General features: G+C 60.1%; 2 protein-coding genes across 2 annotated transcripts in view; one reads left to right on the forward strand and one right to left on the reverse strand.

The window, feature by feature from the left end:
* PACS1 (phosphofurin acidic cluster sorting protein 1) overlaps positions 1-2,154 on the forward strand; it is a 5,471-nt gene extending 3,317 nt beyond the window's left edge. The window contains exons 5-6 of the mRNA XM_074531048.1: positions 590-815; positions 1,914-2,154. Coding sequence (XP_074387149.1) covers positions 590-815; positions 1,914-2,075 — 388 coding nt within the window. The 3' untranslated portion in view covers positions 2,076-2,154. The remainder of the gene's footprint in view (positions 1-589; positions 816-1,913) is intronic.
* Positions 2,155-3,836: 1,682 nt separating this feature from the next.
* STIP1 (stress induced phosphoprotein 1) lies at positions 3,837-20,294 on the reverse strand. The gene is given in 22 exon segments (XM_074531049.1): positions 3,837-4,062; positions 4,956-4,972; positions 4,974-5,129; positions 6,923-7,026; positions 8,621-8,657; positions 9,252-9,325; positions 9,693-9,818; positions 9,913-9,931; positions 9,933-10,030; positions 10,908-11,056; positions 11,147-11,214; positions 11,216-11,250; positions 11,341-11,467; positions 14,428-14,593; positions 17,037-17,130; positions 17,133-17,177; positions 18,040-18,074; positions 18,076-18,179; positions 18,835-18,867; positions 18,869-18,978; positions 18,981-19,044; positions 20,286-20,294. Coding segments are annotated over 22 exon segments (1,743 nt in total). The 3' UTR covers positions 3,837-3,989.
* Between the last annotated feature and the right edge of the window lie 224 nt (positions 20,295-20,518).

The raw sequence follows: 20,518 nt of genomic DNA on the forward strand, positions 1-20,518 counted from the left end.
GATATTTTTAGGGTGTCCCAGGTTCCGGGGTGCTCTCAGCTGTATTTTGGGGGGTTCCCATTGGTATTTTGGGGTTCCCATTGGTATTTTTGGATATTTTGGGGTGTCCCAGGTTCCGGGGTACTCTCAGCTGTATTTTGGGGTTCCCATTGGTATTTTGGGGTGTCCCAGGTTCCGGGGTGCCCCCCGTGACGAGGCTCTCGCCGTGGAGCTCTCAGCTGTGTTTTGGGAGGTTAATATCGGTGTTTTTGGGGTTCCCATTGGTATTTTGGATATTTTGGGATTTGGCGTGTCCCAGGTTCCGGGGTGCTCTCAGCTGTATTTTTGGGGTTCCCATTGGTATTTCGGGGTGTCCCAGGTTCCGGGGTGCTCTCAGCTGTATTTTTGGGGTTTCTATCGGTGTTTTTGGGGTTCCCATTGATATTTTTGGATATTTTTGGGGTGTCCCAGGTTCCAGGGCGCCCCCTGTGACAAGGCTCTGGCCGTGGGGCTCTCAGCTGTATTTTTGGGATTTCTATCGGTGTTTTTGGGGTTCCCATTGGTATTTTTGGATATTTTGGGGTGTCCTCAGGTTCCGGGGTGCTCTCAGCTGTATTTTTGGGATTTCTATCGGTGTTCTTGGGGTTCCCATTGGTATTTTTGGGGTTCCCATTGGTATTTTGGGGTGTCCCAGGTTCCGGGGTGCCCCCCGTGACGAGGCTCTCGCCGTGGGGCTCTCGCGGCTCCTGCGGCTCCCGCTGGGCTCGGGCGGCGCCGCCCGGAGCTGGAGCCAGAGCGAGCTGAGACAGTGGGACGTGAACTGGGACAGCGGGCAGGTAACTGGGACGGACTGGGAATGGACTGGGATGGACTGGGATGGACTGGGATAGCGGGCAGGTAACTGGGATGGACTGGGATGGACTGGGAGGGACTGGGATGGACTGGGAGGGACTGGGATGGACTGGGAGCACTGGGACGTGAACTGGGACAGCGGGCAGGTAACTGGGACGGACTGGGAGGGACTGGGATGGACTGGGATGGACTGGGAGCACTGGGACGTGAACTGGGACAGCGGGCAGGTAACTGGGATGGACTGGGAGGGACTGGGATGGACTGGGATGGGAACTGGGACAGCGGGCAGGTAACTGGGACGGACTGGGAATAAACTGGGATGGACTGGGAGGGACTGGGATGGGAACTGGGACAGTGGGCTGACGGACTGGGAGGGACTGGGAATGAACTGGGATGGACTGGGAGCACTGGGATGGACTGGGAATGGACTGGGAGGGACTGGGAGGGACTGGGAATGGACTGGGACAGCGGGCAGGTAACTGGGAACACTGGGAATGGGAACTGGGATGGACTGGGAATGAACTGGGATGGACTGGGACAACGGGCAGGTAACTGGGAACACTGGGATGGACTGGGAATGAACTGGGAGCACTGGGATGGGAACTGGGATGGACTGGGAATGAACTGGGACAACGGGCAGGTAACTGGGAACACTGGGAACGGACTGGGACAGAGAGCTGAGACAGTGGGGATTTTGAGGAGGGGTCTCGGGGATGTTTGGGGAGGGGTCTCAGCCCCTGGTGAGGCTCTGGGGAGGGGTCTCACCCTTGTTTGGGGAGTTGGGGAGGGGTCTCAGGGAGGGATCTCAGACCCCGCTGGGATTTTGGGGAGGGGCTTCCCATTGGAATTTGAGGAGGGGTCTCACCCCTTTGGGGATCTGGGGACGGGTCTCCCATTGGAATTTGAGGAGGGGTCTCCCATTGGAATTTGGGGAGGGGTCTCAGGGAGGGATCTCAGACCCCGCTGGGATTTCGGGGAGGGGTCTCAGGGCAGGGTCCCAGCCCTGTGTGGGATTCTGGGGTGGGGTCTCACCCCTGTTGGTGATTTGGGGGCGGGGCCTCACCCAGCCCCGCCCCCCCCAGGTGCGGCTGTGGCTCAGCGGTGACGTCACGCTGGGGCTGCGCGTGCTCTCCGCCCCCCCCCGCGTCCTGCACCAGTTCCTGGGGGGGGCGCTGGCCCTGGGGGGGCCCCCCCGCGACCCCCGCGAGCTGCAGCGGCTCCTGGAGGGGGGGCTCGACCCCTGAGACCCCTCCCCACCCAGGGGCTGCCATTGCCACTGGCACTGTCCCCAAACTGTCACCCGCGACCCCCCCCCAAATAAAATCAACACGCTCCTGGTGCTCGGCGGGACCTCGGTGTTTGTGGGGAGGGGGCTTGGAGACCCCGAAATTATTGTGGGAGGGGCCTGGAGTCCCCAAATTTTTGTGGGAGGGGTCTTAGACATCCCAAAATTATTATGGGAGGGGTCTTGGATACCCCAAAATCTTTGTGGGAGGGGCTTGGGAGTCCCCAAATTATTGTGGGAGGGGTCTTAGACATCCCAAAATCATTTGGGAATGGTCTCAGACACTCCAAAATTATTGTGGGAGGGGTCTCGGACACCCCAAAATCCTTTTGAGAGGGGTTTGAAGCCCCTAGAACTTTGTGGGAGGGGTCTTAGACACCCCAAAATCTTTGGGGAGGGGTCTCAGATACCCCAAAATTATTATGGGAGGGGTCTTGGATACCCCAAAATCTTTGTAGGAGGGGCCTGGAGTCCCCAAATTATTGTGGGAGGGGGAGCAGACACCCCAAATCTTTGTGGGAGGGGTCTCAGATACCCCAAAATTACTGTGGGAGGGGCTTGGGAGTCCCCAAATTATTGTGGGAGGGGGTGCAGACACCCCAAATCTTTGTGGGAGGGGTCTCAGATACCCCAAAATTACTGTGGGAGGGGCTTGGGAGTCCCCAAATTATTGTGGGAGGGGGCACAGACACCCCAAAATCTTTGGGGAGGGATCTTAAGACACTCCAAATTTTTGTGGGAGGGGTTTGGAGTCCCCCAAATTTTTATGGGAGGAGTTTGGAACCCTCCAGATCCTTTTGGGAGAGGTTTGGAGCCCCAAAATTATTGTGGGAGGGGTCTCAGACACCCCAAAATCTTTGGGGAGGGGTCTCAGATACCCCAAAATTATTGTGGGAGGGGTCTCAGACACCTCAAAATTATTATGGGAGGGATCTTGGATACCCCAAAATCTTTGTGAGAGGGGTCTTGGATACCCCAAATTTTTATGGGAGGGGTTTAAAGTCCCCATAATTATTGTGGGAGGGGGCTCAGACCCCCCCAAAATATTTGTGGGAGGGGGTTTGGAGCCCCAAAATTTTATGGGAGGAGTTTGGAACCCTCCAGATCCTTTTGGGAGGGGCTTGGAGTCCCCAAAATTATTGTGGGAGGGGTCTCAGACACCCCCAAATCCTTTTGAGAGGGGTTTGGAGTCCCCAAAATCTCTCTCAGACAGTGGGACCCCAAAATGCCCCCAATCCCCCCCAAAAATGCCCCAACTCATCCCCAAAATGCCCCCAAATCGCCAAAACCCCCAGAATGCTCCCCAAACTCCAAATCCCTCAACCCCCCCCAAAATGCCCCCAAATCCCCCCCAAAATGCCCCCAAATCCCCCCCAAAATGCCCCCAAATCCCCCCCCAAATGCCCCCAAATCCCCCCCAAAATGCCCCTAAATCCCCCCCAAAATGCCCCTAAATCCCCCCCCAAAATGCCCCCAAATCCCCCCCAAAATGCCCCTAAATGCCCCAAATCCACCCAAACTACCCCCAAACACCCCAACCTCCCCAAAATGCCCCCAAATCCCCCCCCAAAATGCCCCAAACCTCCCCAAAGTCCCCCCGAACTCCCCCCAAAATGTCCCCAAACCCCCTCAAAGTGCCCCCAAATCCCCCCAGACCCCCCAAAATGCCCCCAGACCCCCCCAAAACGCCCCCAGACCCCCAGCCGGTCTCTGCTCCGCTCTTTATTGGGGGTGGCAGCGCCCCAGAACCGACGGGGGGAGGGGGGGGTGTTTGGGGGGGGGTGGGGGAGGGGCGGCACCCCCAGACCCCCCCCCCAGGGCTGGGGGGGTCCCCGGGGGGGGCCCGGGGGGGTCCCCGGGGGTTTTGGGGGGGTCACCGGATGGCGATGAGCCCCACGTCCATCAGCTTCTGGATCTTCTGCGCGATCAGCGGGTTCTTGAGGTGCCTGCAGTGGGGGGGACAATGGGGACATCTTGGGGACACCGTGGGGACACCCTGGGACAGTCTGGGACACTTTGGGGACAGCTGGGGACACCTTGGGATGGCTGGGGACACCATGGGGACACTTTGGGGACACTGTGAGGACACCTGGGGACACTTTCAGGACACCCTGGGACACTTTAGGGACAGCTGGGGACACCTTGGGATGGCTGGGGACACCATGGGGACACTTTAGGGACAGCTGGGGACATTTCAGGGACACTTTGGGAACAGTTGGGGACACTCAGGGGACACCCTGGAGCAGTTGGGGACACCGTGGGGACACCGTGGGACTGTTGGGACACTGTGGGGACACTTTGGGGACACCCTGTGGAAGACTGGGACACTTTGGGGACAGTTCAGGACATTTTGGAGACACTGTTGGGACACTCTGGGGACACTTTGGAGACACTTTGGGGACATTAGGGACACTTTGGAACAGTTGGGGATACCCTGGGATGGTTGGGGACATTTTGGAGACACCCTGGGATGGTCAGGGACACTGTGGGGACACCTTGGGGACACTGTGGGGGCAGCTGGGTACAGCAGGGGATACTTTAGGGACAGTTGGGGACACCCTGGGACAGTTTGGGGACACTGTGGGGACACTTTTGGGACACCCTGGGATGGTTGGGGACACTTTGGGAACAGCTATAGGGACACTGTGGGGGCACCATGGGACAGTTGGGGACACTTTAGGGACAACTCTGGGGACACTGAGGACCCTCGGTACCACCCCCCTGTGCCCTGGTGACCCTCAGTGCCACCCCCCTGTGCCATGGGGACCCTTGGGGACCCTCAGTGCCACCCCTCAGCACCCTGGGGACCCCCAATGTCACCCCCCCCGGTGTCACTGACTCGCTGAGGGCCTGCGGGGTCCTTCTGCATCTGCTCCAGGATCAGCCTCATGGCCGGGTCGCCCATGATCTGCTGCACCTCGGGGTCAGCCAGGGCCCGGCGCCGCAGCTCCTCGGGGGGCTCCGAGCGCTGCTGCTGCCCCCGCACGCAGCGACGCAGCCCCTCTGCAGCCTCCTGGGGGGCACAGGGACATTGGGGGGTCACAGGGGACACAGGGGACACAGGGGGGATCACAGGGACATTGGGGGGGTCACAGGGGACACGGGGGGACACACAGTGAGACGGGTGTGTCACAGCAATCAGGGGCTCCGAGCGCTGCTGCTGCCCCCGCACGCAGCGACGCAGCCCCTCTGCGGCCTCCTGGGGGGGGACAGGGACATTGGGGGGTCACAGGGACATTGGGGGGTCACAGGGGACACAGGGGGATCACAGGGACATGGGGGTGACACAGGGATTGGGGTGTCACAGGTGTGACAGGGATTGGGGTGTCACAGGTGTGACAGGGATCAGGGGCTCCAAGCGCTGCTGCTGCCCCCGCACGCAATGACACAAACCCTTGGCTGCTTCCTGGGGGCACAGGGACATTGGGGGGGTCACAGGGATTGGGGGTGACACGATTGGGGTGTGACAGGGATTGGGGTGACACAGGTGTGACAGGGATTGGGGTGTCACAGGTGTGACAGGGATTGGGGGTGTGACAGGGATTGGGGTGTCACAGGTGTGACAGGGATTGGGGGGTGTAACAGGGCTCAGGGGCTCCGAGCGCTGCTGCTGCCCCTGCACACAATGACACAAACCCTTGGCTGCTTCCTGGGGGGCACAGGGACATTGGGGGGGTCACAGGGGGATCACAGGGACATGGGGGGGCATGGGGGACACACAGTGACACAGGGGTGTCACAGCAATCAGGGGCTCCGAGCGCTGCGGCTGTCCCCGTACACAGCGATGCAAACCCTCGGCAGCCTCCTGAGGGGGACAGGGACATTGGGGGGTCACAGGGACATTGGGGGGGTCACAGGTGTCACAGGGATTGGGGGTGACACGGGTGTCACAGGGATCAGGGGCTCCGAGCGCTGCTGCTGCCCCCGCACGCAGCAATGCAAACCCTTGGCCACCTCCTGGGGGGCACAGGGACATTGGGGGGTCACAGGGGACATGGGGGTGTCACAGGGATTGGGGGTGTCACAGGTGTCACAGGGATTGGGGGGTGACACAGGTGTGACAGGGATTGGGGGTGACACAGGTGTGACAGGGATTGGGAGTGTCACAGGTGTGACAGGGATTGGGGGTGTCACAGGTGTCACAGGGATTGGGAGTGTCACAGGTGTGACAGGGATTGGGGGTGTCACAGGTGTCACAGGGATTGGGGTGTCACAGGTGTCACAGGGATTGGGAGTGTCACAGGTGTGACAGGGATTGGGGGTGTCACAGGTGTCACAGGGATTGGGGTGTCACAGGGCTCAGGGGCTCCAAGCGCTGCTGCTGCCCCCACACGCAGCAACGCAAACCCTTGGCCACTTCCTGGGGGGCACAGGGGGCATAGAGGGGACACAGAGTGACACAGGGGGTCACAGGGATTTGGGGGTGTCACAGGGGTCACAGGGATTTGGGGGTGTCACAAGAGTTAGAGGTGACACAGGGTGGGCACAGAGATCCGGGGGTGTCACTGGGATTGGGGGGCTCTGAGCGCCGCTGCCCCTCTGCACCTTCCTGGGGGACACAGGGTGGGCACAGAGGGCACAAGGGGGGGGTCACCAAGGGGCACAGAGGTTGGGGGGACACAGGGTGACACAGGTGCCACAGAGATTTGGGGGGTGCCACAGAGATTTGGGGGGTGTCACAGTGGTCAGAGGGCTCCGAGTGCCGCTGCCCCTCTGCAGCCTCTTGGGGGGGCACAGGGTGGGCACAGGGGGACACTGAGGGCACAGGGGGGTCCCAGGGGGGTCCCAGGGGGTCACCAAGCCCACCTTGCAGGAGGGGTCGAGGTCCAGGGCGCGTTGATAAACCTCCATGGCCTTGGTGTAATCGCGCATGGCCTCGAGCGCCGCCGCCTTCCGCGTGTAACCCTTGACTGGGGACAGCGACGGGACATGGGGGGACATGGAGGGGACACGGGGGACATGGGGGGACAGGGGGGGATGTGGGGGGACATGGGGGACAGGAGGGACATGGGAGGATGGGGGACATGGGGGGGGATATGGGGACACAGGGGACATGGGGATGGGGGGACAGCGACGGGACATGGAGGGACATGGGGGACATAGGGGGATGTGGGGGGACGGGGGACAAGGGGGGGACAGGAAGGACAGCGAGGGGACACAGGAACAGGGGGACATGGGGACATAGAGGGACATGGGGGAACAGGGAGGGACAAGGGAGAGCAGGCGACCCAGGGGGATATGGGGACAGGGGGACATGGAGGGACATGGGAGGACAGGGGACATGGGGGAGGATATGGGGACACAGGACAGGGTGAACAGCAGAAGACATGGAGGGACACGGGGGGACAAAGGGACAGCAGGGGACACAGGGGGACATGAGGACACAGGGGACAGCAGGGGATATGGGAGACATGGGGACATGAGGGGACAAGGGGACAGCAGGGACATGGAGGGGACATGGAGGGGACACGGGGGACATGGGGGGATGTGGGGGGGACATGGGGACAGGGGGGACAGGAGGGACATGGGAGGACGGGGGGACATGGGGGAGGATATGGGGGACACAGGGGACATGGGGGGACATGGGGACAGGGGGGACATGGAGGGGACATGGGGACATAGGGGGACATGGGGGGAACGGGGAGGGACAAGGGACAGCAGGGGACCCAGGGGAATATGGGGACACAGGGGACATGGGGACAGGAGGGACATGGGGGGGATATGGGGACACAGGACAGAGGGGACATGCGGGGACATGGGGACAAAAGGGGACACAAGGGAACGTGGGGGGAAACACGGGGACAGGGGACACAGGGACAGAAGGGACACAGAGGGACATGAGGACACAGGGGACATGGAGGGACATGGAGGGGACGCGGGGGGACATGGGGGACAGGGGGGACAGGAGGGACATGGGAGGACGGGGGACATGGTGGGAGGATATGGGGACACAGGGGACATGGGGACAGGGGGGACATGGAGGGGACATGGGGGACAAAAGGGGACACAAGGTAAAGTGGGGGGAACACGGGGACAGGGGACACAGGGACAGAAGGGACACAGAGGGACATGGGAGACATGGGGACATGAGGGGACAAAAGGGGACACAGGGACAGGGGGACATGGGGACAGCAGGGGGACAAAGCAGAAGCAAGGAGAGACACAGGGACAAGAGGAGACAGCAGGGGACATGGGGACACACGGGACAGGGGAACACAGAGCAAACACAGGGACATCAGTGACACAGGGACAATGGGGGACACAGGGGGACATGGGGACAGGTGGGGGGACAGGGGGACACAGTGACAGGTGGAGGGACACAGGGACAGGTGGAGGGACACAGGGACAGGTGGAGGGACACAGGGACAGGAGGGGCACACAGGGACAGGAGGGGACACAGGGACAGGAAGGCACACACAGAGAAGGAGGAGGGTGAGGATGATGAGGACGAAGCAGAGGAAGGGCAGGGCCTGTCCCCTGCTGTCCCCCAGTGTCCCCACTCACTGAAGGTGGGCTCCAGCCGGATGCACTCCTCACAGTCCTGCATGGGGACAAAGGGGGCGTCAGGGGGTCCCCAAGTGTCCCTGCACCCCACAGACCCCCCCGGCACCTCCTCTGTGCCCCCAAACCAACCCCAGTGCCCTCTGTGCCCCCAAACCAACCCCAGTGCCCTCTGTGCCCCCAAAACAGCCCCCAGTGCCCTCTGTGCCCCCAAAACAGGCCAGGACCCTCAAACCAACCCTGAGTCTTTCCCCAAACTGGGTCCTGCCTCTCAAACCACCCAGGATCCTCAAAACCAATCCCCAGCCCCCCAAGATCCTCCAAATCAGTTCCAAACCCCCCAAACCAGCCCCAAATCCGCCCTAGGACCCCCAGGGACCCTCCAAACCAGTCCCCAAACCCCTCAAGATCCCCCAAACCAGTCCCAAACTCCCCCAAACCAGTCCCAAATCTGCCCCAGGACCCCCCAACCACACCCAGACCTTGAGGGCCAGGAGGAACTCGAGCAGCTTGGTGTAGCAGGCGGCCCCAAACCCCCCCCAACCAGTCCCAAATCCCTCCCAGGACCCCCAAACCAGTCCCAAACCCCCCAAACCAGCCCCAAATCCACCCCAGGACCCCCAAACCCCCAGACCTTGAGGGCCAGGGGGAACTCGAGCAGCTTGGTGTAACAGGCGGCCCCAAACTCCCCAAACCAGTCCCAAATCCCTCAAGATCCCCCAAACCAGTCCCAAACTCCCCCAAACCAGCCCCAAATCCGCCCCAGGAACCCCCAAACCGCCCAGACCTTGAGGGCCAGAGGGAACTCGAGCAGCTTGGTGTAGCAGGGGCCCCAAACCCCAAACCCCCCAAACCAGTCCCAAACTCCCCAAACCAGCCCCAAATCCACCCCAGTACCCCCAGGACCCTCCAAACCAGTCCCAAACCCCCCAACCAGTCCCAAACCCTCCAAATCAGTCCCAAACCCCCCAAACCAGCCCCAAACCCCCCAAACCAGTCCCAAATCCCTCAAGATCCCCCAAACCAGTCCAAACCCCCCAAACCAGCCCCCAGAACCCACAAACCAATCCCAGACCTTGAGGGCCAGGGGGGAACTCGAGCAGCTTGGTGTAGCAGGCGGCGCGGTTGCTGTAGAGCCGCGCCTCGTGCGGGTTGCGCCGGATGGCCTCGCTGTAGTGCTTCATGGCCTGCGGGTAATCCCCTACCAACAGAGCCCCTCCTCATCCTCAGGGGGGTGCCCCAAACCCTCAGAGCCCCCCCCCAAAGCCCCCAAAGCCCCCCAAAAGCCCGCAGACCTCGCTGGAAGCACTCGTTTGCCTTTGTTCTTCTCCTCCAGCGCCAGGTCGGGGTCGATGTAGGCCAAGCGCTCCTGCTCCTTCAGGATCTTCTCGGCCTGAGGGGGTTTGGGGGGTCAGGGGGGCACCCCAAGTGTGCCAGGACCCTCAAAGAAGCCCCAAACCCACCAGAGCCCTCCAAAAGAGTCCCAAATCCACCAGGAACCTCCAAACCAGACCCAAACCCCCCAAACCAGTCCCAAACTCCTTAGGACTCCCCAAACAGTCCCAAACCCCACAGAACTCCACAAACCAGTCCCAAAGCCCCCAAACCAACCCCCAGGACCCTCCTACACCCCTCAAACCAACCCAAGACCCTCCAAACCAGTCCCCAAAGCCCCCAGAACCCTCCAAACCAGTCCCAAAGCCCTCAAACCAGTCCCAAAGCCCCCAAACCAACACTCAGAACCCTCCAAACCAGTCCCAAATCCACCAGGACCCTCAAACCAGTCCAAACCCACCCCCCAGGACACTCAAAACCAGTCTCAAAGCCCCCAGGAATCTCTAAACCAGTCTCAAACACCCCAAACCAATCCCAAAGCCCCCCAAACCAACCCCCAGGACCCTCTGACACCCCTCAAACCAACCCAAGGACCCTCCAAACCAGTCCCAAACCCCCCAGAACCCTCCAAACCAGTCCCAAAGCCCCCAAACCAACCCTCAGGACCCTCTTCCAGCCCTCAAACCACCCCAAGATGCTCCAAATCATTCCCAAACCTCCCAAGACCCCCCCAGACCAGTCCCCAAACACCCCAAACCTCTCCCCAGTACCCTTCCAAACCAGTTCCAAACCCCTCAGGACCCTCCCAAACCAGCCCCAAATCCCCCAAACCAGCCCCAAATCCCCCAGGACCCCCCCAAATCATTCCCAAAACCCCCCAGAACCCCCCAAAATCATTCCCAAATCCCCCAGGACCCCCCCAAATCATTCCCAAACCCCCCAGGACCCCCCAAACCAGTCCCAAACGCCCCCCAAAAGTCACCTGCTGGCACTTTCTTGAGCACGTCGGGCGTGCGGTGCTCGGCCAGGGATTTGTTGTAGAAGTGCACGGCGTCCTTGTAGCGCTCCTCGCGGAAATACGAGTTCCCGATCCTTGCATAGGCCCTGGGGGTGGGGGGGGGACAGGGACGGGTTGGGGGGCCCAAAAAGGGTTTGGGGGGCACAGCAGAGACCCCCAAAATCGCCCGGACTCACTTGGCAATCTGCCTGTAATCCTCGCGGTTCTCGCGGCCCACCTCGATGGCGCGCTCGCACAGCGCCCGGGCACCGCTCGTACTCGCCCGTCTCGAAGTACACGGCTGGGATTTGATGGGAGGGGGAAATTTGGGGTTCAGGGGGGAAATTTGGGGTGATTTGGGGTGATTTGGGAGGGGTTTAGGGTGGCAGACCTGCTTGGTTGGTGACGTAGGTCATGTTGGTGGGGTCGAGCTGCTCGGCGCGGGTGTAGTGCTCCAGCGCCGCCGGGAACTCCTTGCGCTTGTAGGCGGCGTTGCCCAGCTCCTTCTCCTTCTGGGCCTGAACCCCAAAAAGGGATGGAATCACCCCAGATTTCACACCCAGACCCTTCTGCCATGACCCATGCAGTGATGCAGGGGACACCCCAAAAATGGCTGGAATCGCCCCAAATTTCACACCCAGATCATCCCCCCCAATGACACAGCTCATTCTTCTGTCATGGCCCAGCTCCTTCTCCTTCTGGGCCTGAACCCCAAAAATGGCTGAAATCCCCCCAAATTTCACATCCAGATACTCCCAGCATCACCTAGCGCCTTCTCCTTCTGGGCGTGAAGGAACCCCCAAAATGGATGGAATCCCCCCAAATTTCACACCCAGGTCCCCCCACCAATGACCCAGCTCCTTCTGCTGTCATGGCCCAGCTCCTTCTCCTTCTGGGCCTGAACCCCAAAAAGGGGACAAAATAACCCCAAATTTCACACCCAGATCCTTCTGCCATGACCCATGCAGCGATGCAGGGGGACACCCCAAAAATGGCTGGAATCGCCCCAAATTTTACACCCAGATCATTCCCTCATCACCCAGATCCTTCTCCTGTCATGGCCCAGCTCCTTCTCCTTCTGGGCCTGAAGGGGACCCCAAAAATGGCTGAAATCCCCCCAAATTTCACACCCAGATCCTTCTGCCATGACCCATGCAGTGATGCAGGGGGACACCCCAAAAATGGATGGAATCACCCCCAAATTTCACACCCAGGTCATTCCCTCATCACCCAGCTCCTTCTCCTGTCATGGCCCAGCTCCTTCTCCTTCTGGGCCTGAACCCCAAAAAGGGATGGAATCACCCCAAATTTCACACCCAGATCCTTCTGCCATGACCCATGCAGTGATGCAGGGGGACACCCCAAAAATGGCTGGAATCACCCCAAATTTCACACCCAGATCATCCCCCCACAATGACACAGCTCATTCTCCTGTCATGGCCCAGCTCCTTCTCCTTCTGGGCCTGAACCCCAAAAAATGGCTGAAATCCCCCAAATTTCACATCCAGATACTCCCAGCATCACCCAGCGCCTTCTCCTTCTGGGCGTGAAGGGACCCCCAAAAATGGATGGAATCCCCCCAAATTTCACACCCAGGTCCCCCCACCAATGACCCAGCTCCTTCTCCTGTCATGGCCCAGCTCCTTCTCCTTCGGGGCCTGAACCCCAAAAAGGAACAAAATAACCCCAAATTCACACCCAGATCCTTCTCCTGCCATGACCCACCAGTGATGCAGGGGGACACCCCAAAAATGGCTGAAATCACCCCAAATTTCACACCCAGATCATTCCCTCATCACCCAGATCCTTCTCCTGCTGTATCTGAAGGGGGACCCCAAAACTGGCTGAAACCACCCCAAATTTTACACTCAGATCCTTTTCCTACATCACCCAGCTCCTTCTCCTTCTGGGCCTGAAGGGGAACCCCAAAAATGGATGGAATCACCCCAAATTTCACACCCAAATCATTCCCTCATCACCCAGATCCTTCTAACCTCTGTATCTTAAGGGGAACCCCGAAAAAAGCTGAAATCACCCCAAATTTCACAGCCAGATCATCCCCCCCAATGGCACAGCTTCTTCTCCTTCTGGGCCTGAAGGGGAACCCCAAAAATGGATGGAATCACCCCAAATTTTACGCTCAGATCCTTCTCCTACCATGACCCAGCTCCTTCTCCTTCTGGGCCTGGGGAGAAACCCAAAAATGGCTGAAATCCCCCAAATTTCACACCCAGATCCTTCTCCTGCCACAACCCATGCAGTGATGCAGGGGGACACCCCAAAATCGGCTGAAATCCCCCCAAATTTCACACCCAGATCCTCCCCTCATCACCCAGCTCCTTCTCCTTCTGGGCCTGAGGGGAACCCCAAAAATTGATGAAATCCCCCCCAAATTTCACAGCCAGATCATCCCCCCCAATGGACACAGCTCCTTCTCCCTCTGGGCCTGAGGGGAACCCAAAAAGGGATGGAATCACCCCAAATTTCACACCCAGATCCTTCTCCTGCCACAACCCATCCAGTGATGCAGGGGGACACCCCAAAAATGGCTGAAATCCCCCCAAATTTCACAGCCAGATCATTCTCTCATTACCCAGCGCCTTCTCCTGCTGTATCTGAAGGGGGACCCAAAACTGGCTGAAACCACCCAAATTTTACACTCATATCCTTCTCCTACCATGGCCCAGGCTCCTTCTCCTTCTGGGCCTGAACCCAAAACTGGCTGAAATCACCCCAAATTTCACATCCAGATACTCCCAGCATCACCCAGCGCCTTCTCCTTCTGGGCGTGAAGGGACCCCCAAAAATGGATGGAATCACCCCAAATTTCACACCCAGGTCCCCCCACCAATGACCCAGCTCCTTCTCCTGTCATGGCCCAGCTCCTTCTCCTTCTGGGCCTGAACCCCAAAAAGGGATGGAATCACCCCAAATTTCACACCCAGATCCTTACTCCTGCCATGACCCATGCAGTGATGCAGGGGGACACCCCAAAAATGGCTGGAATCACCCAGATTTTACACCCAGATCATTCCCTCATCACCCAGCTCCTTCTCCTGCTGTATCTGAAGGGGAACCCCAAAAAAAGCTGAAAATCACCCCAAATTTCACACCCAGATCCTTCTCCTGCCACAACCCATCCAGTGATGCAGGGAGACACCCCAAAATCGGCTGAAATCACCCCAAATTTCACAGCCAGATCCTCCCCTCATCACCCAGCGCCTTCTCCTTCTGGGCCTGAGGGGAACCCCAAAAACGGATGAAATCACCCCAAATTTCACACCCAGATCCTTCTCCTGCCACAACCCATCAGTGATGCAGGGGGACACCCCAAAATCGGCTGAAATCCCCCCAAATTTCACAGCAGATCCTCCCCTCATCACCCAGCTCCTTCTCCTTCTGGGCCTGAGGGGAACCCCAAAAACGGCTGAAATCCCCCCAAATTTCACACAGCCCCGTTTTGGGGACCCCCCCTCACCTCCTGCTTGTTCTGGGGGAGCTCCTCGGCCGGGGGGGGGCTGCGAGGGGGGCGGGTGGGGGGCGGGGGGGGCGGCGAAGGCGCCTCCTCCTCTTCCTCAGCCCCGCTGAGCTCCACGCCCAGCAGCACGCTGAGCGTCGTCATCACCCGCGGGTCCTGCAGCTTCCTGGGGAGGGGGCAACCAGGGGGTTTGGGGAGGGGGCTGAACCCCAAAATCCACACCCCAAAAATTCCCCTGAAAGGGCTGAACCCCAAAATCCACACCCCAAAATTCCCCATCCCAAAATTCCCCTGAAAGGGCTGAACCCCAAAATCCACACCCCAAAATCCACACCCCAAAATTCCCCTGAAAGGGCTGCACCCCAAAATCCCCACCCAAAAAATTCCCCATCCCAAAATTCTCCATGCCAGAACTTCACCCGAGGGAGCTGCACCCCCAAAATCCCTGTCCCAAAATTCCCCATTCCAAAATCCTCACCTCAAAATTCCCCTGAAAGGCCTGCACCCCAAAAATGCCCACCCAAAATTCCCCATCCCCAAAATTCCCCATCCCAAAATTCCCCACCCCAAAAATCCTCACCTCAAAATTCCCCTGAAAGGCCAACACCCCAAAATGGCCACCCAAAATTCCCCATCCCAAAATCCCCACCCAAAAATTCTCCACCCCAAAAATTCCCTGAGGGGGCTCTGCACCCCAAAATCCCATCCCAAAATTCCCCTGAAAGGGCTGAACCCCAAAATCCACACCCCAAAATCCACACCCCAAAATTCCCCTGAAAGGCCTGCACCCCAAAATCCCCACCCAAAAATTCCCCATCCCAAAATTCTCCATGCCAGAACTTCCCCCGAAGGAGCTGCACCCCCAAAATCCCTGTCCTAAAATTCCCCATCCCAAAATTCCCCATCCCAAAATCCTCACCTCAAAATTCCCCATCCCAAAATCCCCCATCCCAAAATTCCCCCTGAAAGGGCTGCACCCCAAAATCCCCACCCAAAAATTCTCCATCCCAAAATTCCCCACCCCAAAATTCTCCTGAGGGGGCTCTGCACCCCAAAATTCCCATCCCAAAATCCACACCCCCAAAATTCCCCATCCCAAAATTCTCCATGCCCAAAACTTCCCCGAGGGAGCTGCACCCCCAAAATCCCTGTCCCAAAGTCCCCATCCCAAAATTCCCCACCCCAGAAATTCTCATCCCAAATCCTCACCTCAAAATTCCCCTGAAAGGCCTACACCCCAAAATGGCCACCCCAAAAATTCCCCATCCCAAAATTCCCCTGAAAGGCCTGCACCCCAAAATCCCCCCCCAAAAATTTCCCTGAGGGGGCTCTGCACCCCCAAAATTCCCCATCCCAAAATCCACACCCCAAAATTCCCCATCCCAAAAATTCTCCATGCCAAGAACTTCCCCCGAGGGAGCTGCACCCCCAAAATCCCTGTCCCAAAATTCCCCATCCCAAAAGTCCCCATCCCAAAATTCCCCACCTCAAAATTCCCCATCCCAAAATTTCCCACCCCAAAAATCCTCACCTCAAAATTCCCCTGAAAGGCCTGCACCCCAAAATCCCCACCCAAAAATTCTCCATCCCAAAATCCCCACCCCAAAATTCCCCATCCCAAATTCCCCTGAGGGGGCTCTGCACCCAAAATTCCCATCCCAAAATTCTCCATGCCAGAACTTCACCCGAGGGAGCTGCACCCCCAAAATCCCTGTCCCAAAATTCCCGTTCCAAAATCCTCACCTCTAAAATTCCCACCCATAAATTCCCAATCCCAAAATCCCCACCCAAAAATTCCCCACCCCAAAAATTCCCCTGAGGGGGCTCTACACCCCAAAATCCCCATCCCAAAATTCTCTACCCCAAAAATTCCCCTGAGGGGGCTGCACCCCAAAATCCCCGTCCCAGCCCCCCAAGACCCCTCACAGCCCCTCAAAATCCTCTGAAACCCCTCCCCAGCCCTCCAAACCCCCTCCCCAGCCCCCAAGCCCTCACTGATGCCCCCAGACCCCCCCAAACCCCTCCCTGACACCCCCAACTCCTCCCCAGCCCCCCAAGCCCCCTCACTGATGCCCCTAGAGCCCCCCAAAACCCCCTCTCCTTCCCCCCAGAGCCCCCTCCCCAGACCCCAGAGCGCCTCACTGACGCCCCCAAACCCCTCCCAAACCCCTCCCCACCCCCCCAAACCCCTCCCCAGCTCCCCAAACCCCTGACTGATGCTCCCAGAGCCCCCCAACCCCCTCCCCACCCCCCAAGCCCCTCACTGACACCCCCACACCCCTCCCAAACCCCTCCCAGCTCCCCAAACCACTCCCAAACCCCTCCCCACCCCCCCTAAACCCCTCACTGACGCCCCCCAGGCCCCCCAAGCTCCTCACTGACGCCCCCAAACCCCTCACTGATGCCCCCAAACCCCTCCCAAACCCCTCCCCAGCTCCCCAAAACCCCTCCCTACCCCTCCCCAGCCCCCCAAACCCCTCACTGACGCCCCCAAACCCCTCCCCAAACCCTCCCACACCCCCCAAACCCCTCCCAAACCCCTCCCCACCCCCCCAAGCCCCTCACTGACACCCCCAAACCCCTCCCCAGCCCCCCAGCCCCTGACTGACGCCCCCAGCTGGCCGGGGTCGCTGCGCAGCGTCTCCAGCAGCCGCCGGTACTCGGGGTCCCCCAGCAGCCCCCGGGTTCGGGGGTCGGCCTCAGCCGGGCCAGCAGGTCGGGGGCACTGAAGGGGTTCAGCAGCTTCCGCTCTGCAACCAAAGGGGGGCACAAAAATCCGCTCAGGGAGGCTCAAATCCAGCTCTCGACACCCCAAATTCACCTTGCTCCACCTGCCCGGGAGCCTGGAAATCTCTGGGCCACCCAAAACTTCTTCAGGGCCACTCAAAACCTTTCAGAATCACACAAATTTCTCCAGGGCCACCTAAAACCTCTCCAGGGCCACTCAAAACCTTTCAGGGACACCCAAAACCTCCCCAGACCCTGAAACCTTCCAGGCCACACCAAAATTTCTCCAGGGCCACCCAAAATCTTCCAGGATGACTCAAAACCTTTCAAGGTCACCCAAAATCTCTCCAGGTCACTCAAAATCCTTCAGGGCCACCCAAAACCTCCCCAAGACCTAGAAACTCTCTGGGCCACCCAAAACCTTTCAGAATCACACAAAATTTCTCCAGGGCCACCCAAAACCTCTTCAGGACACTCAAAATCTTCCAGGGCCACCCAAAACCTTCCAGGACACTCAAAACCTTTCAGGGCCACTCAAACCATCTCTAGGGCCACCCAAAGTCTCTCCAGGTCACTCAAAATCCTTCAGGGACACCCAAAAACTTTCAGGGCCACCCAAAACCTTTCAGGGCCACTCAAAAACTTTTCAGGGCCACTCAAAACTTGTCCAGGCCACCCCAAACCTTTCAGGACCACCCAAAAAACTCTCCAGGGCACCCAAACCTTTCAGGACTAACAAAAACCTCTCTGGACCACCCAAAACCTCCCCAAGACCCAGAAACTCTCTGGGCCACTCAAAACCTTTTTGGGGCACCCAAAACCTCTCCAGACCACCGAAAAACCCATCACAGGGAGCTCCCCAAAGCCCCCCCAGAGCCCCCCTACCCGCCAGCCTGGCCTCCACCCCGCGCAGGCCTGCAGAGCTGTTCATTGCCCGGCTCCCGGGCCAGCCCCTCCTCGTAGGTGGCCTTGGCCTCCTCCAGGCGCTGCAGGAACTCCAGAGCGGCCGCCTTGCGCGAGTACCCCTGGGGGACACGGGGGGGACACGGGGGGGGACACGGGGTCACAGCCCTGGCCTGGCCTCTGGGGGGCTGGGGACCCCCACCCTGACCCCTCAATCCATGGTCAAACCCCCACCCTGACCCCCCCATTACCATGGAGAGACCTCCCCACCCTGACCCCCCTCCATGGTCAGACCCCCACCCTGACCCCGCACATCCATGGTCAGACCCCCAATCTGACCCCCCACTACCATGGTCAAACTCCCACCCTGACCCCCCCCCGCATCACCAATGGACAGACCCTCCCCCCCCCCACCCTCCCTCCATGGTCAGACCCCCACCCCGACCCCTAAATGACCCCATGAGGGCTGTGCAGACCCCCAAAAGTCAGCCCCCATGACTCTAATAGGGGCTGTACAGACCCCCAGACCATCCCCTAAATAACCCCAATGGGAGCTGTACAGACCCCCCAAAGTCAGCTCCCCACGATCCTATAGGGCTGTACCCCCAGATCACCCCCCCCACTCCATCCCTCCACATCCCCCTCAAGCCCCCCAAGACCCCCAGACCCCCTGGCACCCCCCATGCCCACCTTGGCCCAGTGCGGCAGCCACCACCGAGCCCCCCATTCCCCCACACCCCCCGTGCCCCCCTCACCCCTGGCACCCCCGGTGCCCACCTTGGCCCAGTCGGGGCGCAGCTCCAGCGTGCGGCCACGCATCGGCCAGGGCCCGCCCGTAGTCGCCGAGGCGCGCGTAGGCGGCCGAGCGGTTGCTGAACAGGACGTGGTTGTTGGGGTCCCGGGCGATGGCGGCCGAGTAGTGCCCACGGCCGCCCCCACGTCCCCCGCCGCCAGCGCCCGGTTCCCCCGCTCCTTCAGCTCCTGAGCCTGCCGGGAACCGGGCGGGAACGGGGGAACGGAGAGAACGAATGGGAACGGAATGGGAGAGGAGGCACGGGAATGGGGAGAGGAAGAGGAGGCATGGGAAAGGAGACGGGCATAGGAATGGGGAAAAGAGGAGGAAGAGGAGGCATGGGAAGGGGAGAGAGTGAGGAAGAGGAGGCACGGGAAAGGAGGAAGAAGAGAAAAGCACGGGAACAGGAAGGGAGGAGGAAGAGACACGAGAATGGGGAGATGAAGAGGAGGCACGGGAAGAGGGTGAGGAAGAGCAGGTAAGGGAACGGGAAAGGAGGAGGAAGAGCAGGCACGGGAATGGGGCGAGGAAGAGGAGGCACGGGAACGAGAAGGGAAGAGGATGATGGAGAGGAGGGGAAAGGGACGGAGGGAGAGCAGCAAAAGGCCGGGAGCAGCAAGGTGCGAGGAAGATGAGGAAGACGATGAGGAGGATGAAGGTGTCAGGAAGACGAGGAGGATGAAGGCGCAAAGGAAATGAGGATGAAAGTGCGAGAAAGATGAGAATGGAAGTGCGAGAAACACGAGGAGGATGAAGAAGCAAGGGAGCGCAGGTGACAGACAGAGAGAGAACAGCGTGAGCAAGGCCGGAAGATGAAGACGAAGGCGGTGAAGATGAAGAAGAAGCAAAGAGAAGAAGAGGAGGGAAGGAAAAAAGAACAAGAACGTGAGGAAGGAGGCGCTTCCCCAGAGACCCCAAACCCCTCCAGGGTCCCCGAGCCCCCTCAAGGACTCTGAACTCCCCGGGGACCCCTCAGGGACCCCCAGAGAAACCCAAACCGCCCTGAGCCCCCTCAGGGACCCTCCGGGACCCCCGAACCCCCTCAGGGACCCCCTCAGCTCCCTCAGGGACCCCCAGACAAGCCCAAACCGCCCTGAACCCCCTCAGGAGCCCCTCAGGGACCCCCGGACCCCCTCAGGGACCCCCGGACCCAGCCCAAACCGCCCCGAGCCCCCTCAGGGACCCCTCAGCCCTTCAGAAGCCCCTCAGGATCCCCTCAGGGACCCCCAGACAAGCCCAAACCGCCCCGAACCCCCTCAGGGCCCCGCGCTCCCCTCAGAGCGCCCCGACCCCTGCAGCGACCCCCAAGGCCCCGTTCGGGATCAGCCATAAAACCCAGCCCCGATCCCCAGCCCTGCCCCCGGAGCTGCCCCCGGTCCCGGTTCCCCTCAGGCCCCTCCGGGACCACCCTCAAGGCCGCTCCCCCCCCCCCCACCTCCTCCATGGCCGCGGCTCCGCTCCCGCCGCTCCCGCCGCCGCCCTCTGGAAGCTGCTAGAACCCTGCGGCCACGCCCCCTGCGCCCCATTGGCCGTCCGCCCCGCCCGCCCGCCCCCGCGCGCGATCCCATTGGCCGCCTTCCGCCTTCCCGCCTTCCCATTGGCTGCTGAGCTCAGCGGGGCGCGCCCCCTTCCAGACGGAAGCCGGCATCGGGGCCCGCCCACGCGTGC

This window comes from Zonotrichia albicollis, chromosome 34 (genome assembly GCF_047830755.1).
Source record: "Zonotrichia albicollis isolate bZonAlb1 chromosome 34, bZonAlb1.hap1, whole genome shotgun sequence".
Classification (NCBI taxonomy): domain Eukaryota; kingdom Metazoa; phylum Chordata; class Aves; order Passeriformes; family Passerellidae; genus Zonotrichia; species Zonotrichia albicollis.